The sequence below is a fragment of the Chiloscyllium plagiosum genome, chromosome 28, assembly GCF_004010195.1.
Source record: "Chiloscyllium plagiosum isolate BGI_BamShark_2017 chromosome 28, ASM401019v2, whole genome shotgun sequence".
Lineage (NCBI taxonomy): Eukaryota > Metazoa > Chordata > Chondrichthyes > Orectolobiformes > Hemiscylliidae > Chiloscyllium > Chiloscyllium plagiosum.
In genome coordinates, this window is record NC_057737.1 from 31,857,023 (window position 1) to 31,870,223 (window position 13,201).

Here is a 13,201-nt window from a genome sequence, read left to right on the forward strand (position 1 = left end):
ACGTCAATTTTCCTGCTCCTCAGATGCTGCCTGACCTGCTGTACTTTTTCAGCATCACACTCTCAACTCTAATTTCCAGCATCTGTAGTCCTTTCACCTGATTGTTCGGATAACAGATAACATTTTTACAGCTTCTTGAGATCTTGTTCAGATAATCAGAAGTTCAGATAATTGATGTTCAGATAACTGAGGTTGTTCTGTATACAGAATATGAGGATTTAATGGGTGGAGGAGTAAACTGGGAGGGTGGTTCACTGGTCCCTGCCCACAGGCTTCACTGGATGATTTTTGTGCTGATCAGTACGTTGCTCTTCAAGCTTTCTTCTCCCAATTGTTTCATTTATTTGCAAGAGGCACAGGGTGACTGGTTCACATTTATAAAGGTCTTTGCTTTAATTAAAAGTCACTGTTTGTAGCTATTGGAAAAGAGAAATAAACTGGTTACCTTCGAGCTTGAGATGCTGTTTTACTGCAGAGCTGAAACAGCTCCTTCTCCTCCAGGGATCTGATGATTTCTGCCAAACCATTTACACCTCCAAGCTATTCAGCTGCAAGCTATTCAGATCCAAGCTATTCAACTAATGACCATGTAGCTGTTGGCAGGCAGCAGGCCTTTGGGGGTCAGTTATCTGGACAGCTAGTTTACAATGCAGAGTGATGCCAACAACATCAATTCCCACATCAGCTGAGGTTATAATAAAGGTCACATCTTCTCAATCTCACCCATTGTCTTGCCTCATCTCATCAGTTGTCTCTCACTAATAAGAACTTTGTAAGTCTTTCTGTTTCTTTCTCCTTCACAGGTTGGCCTCTTTGTGTATGGTTTTTCTCATCTATCCTAATGTCCCATTCTTTGACTTAATTAGTCACTATCAAGCTATTTTTCTTTTCTCATTGCTCCATTTTTGTGAAGTGTCTAATATCGGTACCTTTCATATTCCTCTTAGTACTTATTAATTGCAGCTAACCCCATCTAGGCTTCAGAAGGAAGTGATTATCTTGTTCCAACAGAATGCTGTTATCGCCTCGACGTTATCAAAGGTGAATAATAAAATTCTCCTGATGAAACTAACTCTTGCTCTGTGCTGTGCCTTCTCACTATGAAAACATCATATTTCAGGTCTTTTCACCATTTCAGTTCATGGGAAAGATTCATATTTAAAAGTTTCATTTTAAAGGAAGAGCATACAATGTAGTCAGAGAAAGAGGAATGTTTGCGTATTAATGAGCCTGCATTGAAAATATACTTACTGGAGAATCAGTGATAATTAATTAGTTATCTTGTTTTAGATTTCCTGCAAACACCCCCATCTATTAATGTTATAATGATTCTTTTATTGGAGCACAGCTCATCATGTCTGTTGAGAATTTACTCCCAGTTAACTTGGCCAGGTTGGGGGTGGAGAAAGATCTTGGTGGCAGGGGCTGTTGGCAGGTAGACTTTCAACAGCAAGTCACTGAAGGCAGGACAATGGTCAGAAGTAATATAAGAGAAACATCCTCAATTGGTATTAGTAACTGGGATGTGTGTGGAGGTAAAAGCTAGAATGCTTTACACACTTTACTTAAAAACCCATGTAATCATTGGTATCTTTCAAAGCTGTTAGATTATTCTACAGAATAGTCAAATTGCAATATGGACAGGGCTCTATGATTTACCACTTTTGGAATACAGCATTCAGTTCTGGTGATGTGGTGAAGCTTGAAAGGGCTCAGAAAAGATTTACAAGGATGTTGCCAGGGTTGGAGGGTTTGAGCTATAGGGGACGACTGAATAGGCTGGGGCTACTTTCCCTGGAGCGTCAGAGGCTGAGGAGTGACCTTATCGTTTGTAAAATCATGAGGAGCATGGATCGGGTGAATAGCCAAGGTCTTTTTCCCTGCATAGGGAAATCCAAAAATACAGGGCATAAGGTTTAAGGTGATATGGAAAAGATTTCAAAGGGACCTAAGCAGTAACTTTTTCACGCAGATGGTGGTGCATGTGTGAAATGAGCTGCCAGAGGAAGTCTTGGAGGCTTGTACAATTACAACATTTAAAAGGCTGGGTACATGAATAGGAAGGATTTAAAGGGATATGGGCCAAATGCTGGCAAATGGGACTTGATTAATTTAGAATATCTAGTTGCATGGATGAGTTCAACTGAAGGGTCTGTTGCTGTGCTGTGCATCTCTGCGACTCTATTATTAAATTGAATTAAATTGAATTTACAACATAGAAGCAAGCCGTTTGGCTCAATTGGTCTACATAGGTGCTTATAGTCCAAATGAGACTCCTCCCATTCAAATTACCTCATTTAATGTGATCAACTTATCCTCCAAATTCCTTTTATCCCTCATGCACTTACCTATTTTCCTTTGAGTGAACTGGTGTTATTTATTTCAACCATTTCACTTGGTGACAAACTCTATATTTTCACCACTCACATGTTGAAGAATAACTAGGGATTTATAGTTAAGTGAAACAAGTGAGTTTTGATTACAACTGTCCACTTGCTCTCTGTAAAATCAAGTCACTATAAATTGCACTACTCTCATCTGCCTAATGAAAGATTGGAGTAGCAAAATTGACAGAATGCATCAAAATCAAAACATTCCATTCAGATCACAAGGTGATTCCTGGGAACATAAGAATAGCAGCAGATCTGTGAGCTATTCCAGCTGAAAACTACCTCTTTGATGAGGTTTTGGTTCCCTTACCCCATTAACTTAATACCTTTGGTTAAATATGAATCCAAAATCTTAGGTTTAACATTCGCAATTGTTCTTGCATAAACCGCTACTTGTGAAATAAAGTTCTACAACCCTTCCCATCTGGGAGTGATTCCTAACTTCCCTTCTGAAAGATTTTAGGCTGAGTCTCAGACACCATAACTAGCCAAAATAGTTTATCTCTATTGTTGCATGAGCATATGCTTAGATATTACAGCATAGTGTGCAAACTCCTGATTGTAAGATGAAAGGATTGTAAGATGAAAGGCTCTCACACGAGAGCCCCAGGAAATATTGAGATTTGGAAGGGGGTATTTCTGCAGTGAAGACATGAGCCACAGGAAAACTGCATCACATTGACTCTTATCACCAGAAGACATTTCTTTGTCTCACAAAAGTAGAAATCTGTTTGAAGAAGTTGAAGAACTGTGAAATAAGGGACTTTTGAGGAGTTAGAGAATAGGAAAGGTTTGGAGGGGTATGGGCCAGGAGCAAATAAGTGTGACTAGCTTAGTTTGGGATTATGTTTGGCAAAGACTGATTGGACTGAAGGGTCTGCTTCCGTGCTGTATGAGACCTTGGATTTTAAGAAAAGAGGGGTGAAGGGTGAGTTTTTTCAGTGGGTGTGATGTTGAGAAAGAGAAAGGGAAGAGTTTACTAAATGTCAGAAAAGTGAAACATGAAGCTGATGGACAGGGATTTATAAGGAACAGGTTCTGATAGATAAAAATGAGATAGTAAATGATATGAGAGCTTATGGAAGAAAAAGTGGATAAAGGTGCAGTTTCAGGATCTGAGGAAGGGGATGGTGAACATAGGGAACCAGAATAGTTAAGATAACAGAATGCATTATTTGTGGCAAAGAGATTCATAAGCTGCTGTATTTATTATAGATATAAGGATGGAATAGGCAGAGGAGTTTAAGGAACCAAGTTTACGGCATTTTAGAAGATGATGGCAGGGGTTATCATGGCTTTGCAGGATGATCTTGGAGTAGTGAGCAGTTCTGACAGAGCAGAGCAAGACCCAAGAGTTCTTGCTGTAGCCCAGTCAGGACTGATGATGGATGACAGCTGCAATCAGTTTGTCAACAAAGCCATTATCAGTGACATAAAATACATACTGATATAAATCAGTGTTAGGGTTTGTCAAATAACTGACAGATATTGCATTACTTTTCACACAAAAATAACTTGTTCAATTGAAAATCTAATTTACAAAGTAATTTACAATTCTGATCATTTCAAGAAACATGACTCTGGCCTCACCTTTCACCAAATAAATTTATTTTACAAAGTAACATCTTGCCATCGATTGATTGAGCAGAATGTTCAGGGAGAATTGAAATCTAAGTCTATCAGAGATGGGTTATCCTCTCATTGTGATGTATCTCATGCAGTTTAATATCAGTCCAACATTTATTTCATTTAAGTCTGGGTGATTTCACCTCCAACCCAGACACATTTCCACCCCACCACCAACTATCCACATTCTCCCTCCCCCATCTCTGACATGCATTCACTTTTTCAATTTGTGAATGTCTGTCTTCTTGTTGCCGAATTGCAGAATTGTCTGAAACATGGATTCTAGTTTTGCATTGTCTACAATTGCTGGTTCCTAATCTCCCCACACAACACTTACTTCTGACTTTCTACTAAGCATCACCCAGTTGGGTCCTGTACTGTAGATCTTATGGTACTGAATGAACAAACAAGTTCAATATCTGGAATAACAAATTGAAATCAAATTCAATAAATATGGTCACTTGTGGATTGACATTGTGAAAGGTAAGCAAACAAATTGCTAGATTCTCATAAGAATCCAACTGTTTACCAATGTCCTTCAGGAAAAGAAGCAAACACTATGTATGACCATGTAGTTGAGTCCATGTACCCACTGACATGGTTTAGCAAGCTAGAGTTGAAAACTGCATGTGTGTTATTATAATGCTTAATGAGGAAAATATTGGGTGGACCTTTCAGCAACAATCAACTTAGGACAGACTAGTTGACGATGAAAAGTCTTCCTAACATCTGAGGACAGGGGTCTGTACTTTAAGAGATGTCTTACAGAAAAACCAAACCACACCCTTATAAATTTATATTCACAGAATCATAACTATCAGTTAACATCCCCAAACTCTCCAGTAACATCAACGGATATGTCTCAATGATTAGATTACTAGATTACTTACAGTGTGGAAACAGGTCCTTCGGCCCAACAAGTGCACACCGACCCACCAAAGCGCAACCCACCCAGACCCATTCCCCTACATTTACCCCTACACCTAACACTACGGGCAGTTTAGCCAGGCTAATTCACCTAACCTGCACATTTTTGGATTGTGGGAGGAAACCGGAGCACCCGGAGGAAACCCACGCAGACATGGGGAGAATGTGCAAACTCCACACAGATGGCAGGATGTCCACTGGTAAGGCTACAGTGGTATACAGTTGAGTGGGCTTGACCCTGGGTATCTCCACCATTGACTGTGGACTCTGTAAATCAAATGGCTTCATGATAAAAGAAGTAGAAAAAAAATTCTACTGTTTACCACCTCTTCCCATAATGCAGTGTGTCATAAACAACAACTGGACTAGAACTGGGCATCTGTGAAGTGTTGTAGATCACAGACAGTTGCTGAATTGTATATTATCACAATCCACAATCTCAGGGTCTGGCTGAACACACATTCTTCCATTACTAGCAGTGTCACAGGGAGACCACTCTGGCTCCATTATGTAAAAGCACCACCAAACATTCCCTACACTGAGGCACTAATCTGGTATAATATTGAATCAACTGCATAACAGACAAAAAGCAGTGTGATATAGCAGAGATAAACCACTGTGAGAGATCATAACAAGGTATGAGACCAAAAATGTTTGTGCAGGATCAGGCAACTAGCAGAAGGAGGAAACTCCATGGGAACCTCTATTTTCAACTCACATGAAGAGACGCTGGGAATGCATGATATGAGACTGAAGCATTTGAGACTGAAGCATTTGAGAATGCTTTAAGTAAAAAAAAACAGCCATGTAAGCCCTCATTATTATAAGTACCAGTGCCCGTCAATTCACTTCACTCCAGATATTACAAAGTGACTGTGTACACAATGCAGTCAATATGAACCATAGGAGCAGGAGTAGGCCATTTGGCCCTCCACCCTCCTCTACCATTCATTAAGACCATGATTGATCATCCAACTGATAGCCTGCTCCTCCTTTTCCCCCACATCCTTTGATCTCTTTAGCTCCAAGTGCTATATCCAACTTATTCTTTAAATCTTCAAATGCCACCTTGGTTCTGGACGTCATCAAGTTCTTGATTTAGATGTAAATATAAGGGAGCTGAATGCCTAGCAGGAGGCAAGATTAGTTGCTCTTGTTTGATCAACTATGACAAAATACAGAAATACTGAGATTAATACATGGACAACATCAAATGTGGAGAGACAAGTGACAGACAGTTTCAAATCATCAATGAAATGAACGGATCATTTCAACAACCAAATACTCAACTACGTCCCCGACCTTCAATAAGTATCATCATCACCAAATTCATTGTCACCAACATTCCAGAGGGTACCATTGAACAGTGGTTTAAATGGATCAGTCATATCAACAGGCTGAAGAACAAGCAGAAGTTGGATGTTCATGAACAAATAACACAACTCATGACCCCTCAAAGTGTCTCCATCATCAACAAGGATCAAGCCAGGAATGTGATGGAATACTCATCACTCACTTGAATCGTTGTAACAACACTGAAGAAGCTCAATAATCTTCAGAATAATCTTTTTGATTGACCTTTGGTTTTGGTTTCAATATTTACCATGTTATCAAAATTTGCTTCCAGTCTGTAAGCACAAGTAGCACTTCTCAACTCTTGACTTCTCTCTCACAGAGGAAGGCAAGGACAGCAAAATTTCGAGAATATCTCCATCTGTAATTTGATAAATCACATGCCACCCTGATTTTAGGCTGTGACATAATTATTAAATTAAGTAAATCCTGATTATCACAACACTGTGGAAAAACCATTAACATAAGGACTGCAACTGTTTAAGAAGGGCAACCCAGAATTCAAAAACAAATTTGAAAAAACAAATTTCCTTCACATCCAGAGAAGATTTTGTTTTTAGAAAAAGTTGTCAAATCCTCTCTCTGGTGCTATTACACAGAAGCATCAATCTCGAGTTGCAATGCCACATTTCATGTTGTCAGTTTTGATACTTCCTGTTGCACAAAACCTGTGCCAACAACAGTACACCTACTGCCAGCATCTCTGTCTCATAATATCATATGCAGCCATCACTGATGTTAAGTTACTGAGCAGTGTGGGGAGCATCCTTTAATCTCTCTGCATTCTTCATGCATTGATAACAATGCAGAGAACTCACATCTGTCCTCATTCAACTGCTGCTCTGAAGTCACATTAGCCTCCAAACCGTACTTGACTTTATTTACAAAATCTCGATGGAGCCAAGCGTACGGGCAAGCAACGCTCTATCAGGCCTCTACGTCACTGCAGCGGAGGACTGCAGAGGGGTTAATGTGATTGATGTCAACAAAACCACTAACAGAAGGCATTTAATTACAGATTACAATACTATTGCAGTCAGAATTACTCCAAAAAGCCTTAACTCATAGGTGCTTCATTAATTGGACATTGCAGAGGGTCTGTTGCTAATGCAGTCTACCGCCTTTAAAGCTTTGTGCAGAAAATATGAATGAAGCAAGGCGGCTGGCCACCCATCCCCCCACACTCATGCCGCAATCTCCATTCACACCAGCAGTCCGGTCCTCATACGTGTTGTTAACCGCTCTTCCCTTGCGTGCAGCCTGTGCTGTCTCACTGCAGGAGATTGAGGATGCAGGAGCTGCCCTGCTTTGTTCTATAGCCGAACATGACATCTTTTTCAGCTCACTACAGCGACTGCAGTGAATCAGCAGGTGGTGATTACAGCACATCCTCTTTATCCTTTTCATCCTAGAAATATTTGTGCAGGAGATAATGATATCTCACCAACTGTAAACAGAACTTCAGGGTTTTTTTATGCCTAATGCAACATCAGTGCAGTAAACAGAAGTGCTGACCTTACTCAGGCCCATCCTTTCTCAATGCTGTTATATTGAAGATGCTGCTGAAGCTATGCCCAGATTATACATACCAATCTAATAACCAGCTAAAGCTGATCAACAAGACCACAAAAACACAACCTCACATGTGAAAACAAGTAGTTGCACTACTTTGTCTCTTAAGTTGCAAGTAGACACAATATTCCTTCAGTTCTATTGGACTGAAAACACTAATACATGAAAACAAAAGTACTGAAGGCATAAAATTGTTAATGAAATTCTAAATTTGTCCAGATGCATGAGATAATGGTAAATTTTGTATTTTTGGTTACATTAAAATGATGTAGTTTAAATACTTTAAAGCATTTTCATAATTTACAATTAGATTGTTAGGACAACAAAAGGACTTTAGGAATTTCGACAAAACAACCCATCCCATTTGTTCCCCATATCCATTCCCTCACTGCTCAGATTTATCAAAGTACTCTTCTCTCTCCAGACCTAGTTCACAGAGATATCCATCCAACTTTCCACAATTTCACCAAGGAAGACCTTTCCTTAAACTTCCCACTTCATACTGACTCTCCTCTCTTAACCAATCTAATCAAGCCAGTGTTCATCCCAAGTTGCCCTCAATCAGCAGTTTACTTTTTCCTCCTCTGTCCCAAAATATTGTTGCCCTCTTCTCACCAAATTCAGACTCCCAGTTAATTAGATTACTTACAGTGTGGAAACAGGCCCTTTGGCCCAACAAGTCCACACCGACCCACACCCATTCCCCTACATTTACCCCTTCACCTAATACTATAGGCAATTTAGCATGATCAATTCACCTAACCTGCACATTTTTGGATTGTGAGAGGAAACTGGAGCACCCGGAGGAAACCCATGCAGACCTGGGGAGAATGTGCAAACTCCACACAGAGAGTCGCCTGAGGTGGGAATTGAACCCGGGTCTCTGGCGCTGTGAGGCAGCAGTGCTAACCACTGTGCCACCGTGCCGCCCACTCAACACTTGATGACACCTTCATAGCCATCCATTCACCCCATCCCTTTTCCATTCATTGCCATCCCCCTCCCTTGACAGGCCTTGACTCATCCCAACCTTTTCCCTTTGTCACAGATTCTAAATTGCCCCAGTCTCCCCATATTGAGCACTCTGCCTTTCTGATTAGCATTCATTTCATTTTTTCTGCTCCTGCCAGGGCTGGTGCTAATGCAATGGAAAGGTCCTATTCCTGTTAGCTCCCAGTTTTGCAGCCTCTGCATGCTAGTGGATGTTGAAACTCCCATTTTCAGAAGAATTCCAAACTAACTGAAGTAGCACACGTATTTCTTACTGCTATGAGTATTACAAAGAGTACGTTAGCAATTGCTTGGTTGGAGCAACAAACAATGACACTTTCAGCATGTCCCAAAACCACAAATGTCAGCATGAAATAGATAGGCTTGCAGAGTAGGAAGATTAGATTTCTATAATTCCTACAAACATTGTACTAACAGCAACAGCTGACATTTTTTGTGTATGGCTACCAATCACCTGGAGTCTGTTCAATTTTGCAGACTACCCAGATAAATTAAGGTAAGTGGTCAAAAATCGACAAGTGTTGAGTGGTCACCCCTAAAAATGAGATTGCTCTTTGACCCAATATGATGTCTTAGAGACTTGAATTAACTGTCCTCAGAGTACGAGTAGAGTGATTGGTCACTGCTACACCCTGCACAATCACACTAAGCGATGATCTAACTCCAGCTGGAGTGATCCATTGAAATCACCCTCTGCGACCTCATGCTGTGACTATCCTCAATGACCTGCTCAGAAATTCTCAAAAATCAAATTCTTACTTTCATCTGGGTTTGGTGCAGCGAGGATTGCACTGTGTTTTCGTTTAACCTCTTCCACGTTCTCGGAGATCTTGTCTATGAAGCCTCGGATTTCTTCAACCTGATAATTACAGGAGATCAAAACATGTTGAAACACGTTCCTTTCACTATTCATTTAAAACCAGAAAATAAAAGAAAGCAGACTTATATTTAAAACATTACCATTATGCAATACAGTGTAAACAAGGACAGTGCAGTAAATTGAGCAGACTGGACCATGACATCACAGAATCATCAAGAAGAAAATCACCAATACAGGATTCTAATCCATACCTGTTTGTATGCCTGGAGTTGTATAGATAATTCCATTCAAGCCGCTCACTTAGACTGATCTTTTAGAATATTATGTATTACTCATCTTCACCCAGCTGAAACAATGCACTCTTGATCTTTTAATTCCACCTCACTGGTTGCCATTATGTGTAGTAAAGCACCTTGTTTGCTTTCATAATTCCAATGAAATTTGAACTATTCCCCAAAAAAATTCCACTCGGCATAATGATTTGAAACTTGGACCCTCAACATCGCTCTCTCGATTCTTTCCATCACATTGAAATTTCAGAGCTAAAATTAAAATTGTTTAGAAACACTATCTATGCATTCTAAGCAATTCTTAATGGACATCAGCAATATTCCCATAGATTTACACTTCTTGTGTCTGTTTACAAACCTAAAATTTATTTCCCATTTGCTGTGATCACAGTACTATGACTTGAACAATGACTTTTGTTAATTGCCCATTGTCTTTGCAAAACCATGTTCATGAACATTTTTCAATATTCAAATCAGCATAGTCTCTCCAAATGTAATCCTAGTCATCTAACATCCTGTTTTTTTGATAACTTTGCACCCTTTGCTAACTCAGGCATCTACTTTTCATTCAATCCTCATTTATATTTTGTTCTTCTAAAGACATGGGAGTAGTCTTGGGTAAAAGAATGCAAAAAAGGAGAGGATCTGTCGGAATTCAATTTTTTGCTGACATTTAACCAAGGTAGAAATCTTGACTGAAAGATGTTTATGTTGTCATTGTTTCTTTTATCAGTTAGGTTCAATTTATGCCCTCTGCTTTTCAATCCTTCTTCCAATGCAAATAGTTGGTCCCTACTCAGTCCAGACCATTTCATTTTAGCACCTTGCGCAGAGATGCTGACAATGATTAGAGTTTGGGGCTTGAACTCTTCTGTTACTTTATTCCAGTCCAGTGTGTAGAGTATGCAGAGGATCCTTTGGACTGACTTCCACAACTTAGCTTCACAGATTAAAGTTCAAACATAAGCTTTAATAAAACTTGGTTAAAAATGATGGTAAGTGAATTTACATTGACTTTTTTGTTTACTAACAGTGGAAATGCCTGGTGCTCTCAAGAAATCAGAAGCAAATTCACTGACAGAAGTGCTGAAAAACCCCACATAAAAGTGTTCTTGATATAGGTAAGGAACTGTTTTGATCTTGAGACTCAGACTCAGCTGTTTACAGCACAGAAGGAAGCCATTTGGCCCATCACATCAACAAAAATGCGATAACATTAATCCCATTTTCCAGCTCTTGGTCCATTGTCCTGGAGGCTAAGCAATGCAAGTGTGTATCTAAAAACTGATTCAATGCGACAAGAGTTTCTGACTCAACAACTCATTCAGGCAGTGACTTCCAGACTCCCACCATCCTTTGTGTGAAAACAATTCCCTCACCTCTCTCAACTTTCCACTACTTATCTTAAATTTAGGTCGTGTGGTTATTGAACTCACTGCTACTGGGAAAGGTGCCTTTCTATCCACCCTATCTACATCCCTCAATCTTATACACCTCTTTCAGGATCTCTCTCAACTTCCACAGCTGCAAAGAAAACAATCCCAGCCTCTTCAATCTTTACTCATAGCTCATACCTTCCAGTCCAGGCAGCATCCTGATAAATCTCCTCTGTACCCTCTCTAGTGCAATCACATCCTTATAAGGTGGTGACCAGAACTGATCAAGCACGCTAATTATGGCCTGACAAGTATTTTAAACAGTTCCAGCATACCTTCTCTGCTCTTGTACTCTATGCATCAGCTAAATAAAAAAAGGCAACTGTCTCATAGGTCGAACCACCTAACCTATTTGGCCTGCTACCTTCTGTTTGAGGGACCACAAGTTCTTCATTGTATTCCCCCTGGAGTTCTTGCCCAAAATCTTAACATTTGTGTTCCCTAGTTTTTCCACCACCAATTGCAAAGAAGAGATTTTCTTTGCCTACCTTCAGTAAATGGGTATTAATCTTGAGCAAACTGCTCTCTATCTCCTTTTTCCTTGGAAAATGACCCTTGTTTCTCCAATCTTATCTTTGGCTAAAACCCTTCAGTTCTGGAACCATTCTGAAACTTCTCAAGGACCTTCATGTGTTTTCTAAACTGTAATATTACAGACCTGGAAGTTAGGCTGGGGCCTAACCTAAAATTTATTCATGTTCAGCATTAATGACCTGCTTTTGTACTCAATATCTCTATTTATGAAGAAAAAGGTCCCATAAGTTTTGTTAACTGTCTTCTCATATATCATGCCATTCTTAAACATCTATGGACATGAACCCCGTGTGCCTTTGAAAACTTCTGAGAGCTATATGTAGTCTATATTGCCTTCTGTCAAAGTCCATCATCTCACACTTCTCTGCATTAATCACCATTTATGACTTGTATGGCCCTTCTGCAACCTTATCCTTTACTGTTATGGTAAATTGGTATATTCTCACTGTTAGCCAGACAATGTCAAATTTGGAATATTCTGCAAATTTTGAAATTTTACTCTGGATTCCAAAATCAAAGTCATTTACAAAAAAAAGCAAACAACGAAGCAAAACTCCTAACACTGACCCACAGTGAACATGACTATCTGCCATCCTCCAGTTTGAAAAATAACCATTATCCACAACACCCGGGTTTCTAACCTGAAGCCATTCATCATTCAAGCTGACACTGACTCTCCTAGTCCATGAGTGTCAGTTTTGATTTGACACCAAAATTGGAGGTGTACTGGACAGCGAAGAAGGTTACCTCAGATTACAACGGGATCTTGATCAGATGGGCCAGTGGGCTGAGGAGTGGCAGATGGAGTTTAATTCAGATAAATGCAAAGTGCTGCATTTAGATTAGATTAGATTACTTACAGTGTGGAAACAGGCCCTTCAGCCCAACAAGTCCACACCAACCCGCCGAAGCCCAACCCACCCAGACCCATTCCCCTATATTTACCCCTTCTCCTAACACTATGGACAATTTAGCCTGGCCAGTTCACCTAACCTGCACATCTTTGGACTGTGGGAGGAAACCGGAGCACCCAGAGAAAATCCGCACAGACCCGGGGAGAATGTGCAAACTCCACACAGTTAGTCGCCTGAGGCAGGAATTGAACCTGGGTCTCTGGCGCTGTGAGGCAGCAATGCTAACCACTGTGCCACCCACGGGGAAAGCAAATCTTTGCAGGACTTATACACTTAATGGTAAGGTCCTAGAGAGTGTTGCTGAACAAAGAGACCTTGGAGTGCAGGT

The 13,201-nt window shown here is 40.2% G+C and overlaps 1 protein-coding gene across 10 annotated transcripts in view; it reads right to left on the bottom strand.

The window, feature by feature from the left end:
• The window catches only part of LOC122564089 (syntaxin-1A), a 375,281-nt gene that overhangs the window by 306,078 nt on the left and 56,002 nt on the right, over positions 1-13,201 (bottom strand). For all 10 annotated transcript variants that reach the window (XR_006315817.1, XR_006315816.1, XM_043718623.1 and 7 more), the window contains exon 3: positions 9,639-9,738. Coding sequence is in view for 8 of the 10 variants with exons in the window: in XM_043718623.1 (XP_043574558.1) it covers positions 9,639-9,738 (100 nt within the window). In the remaining 2 variants the exon portion in view is untranslated. The remainder of the gene's footprint in view (positions 1-9,638; positions 9,739-13,201) is intronic.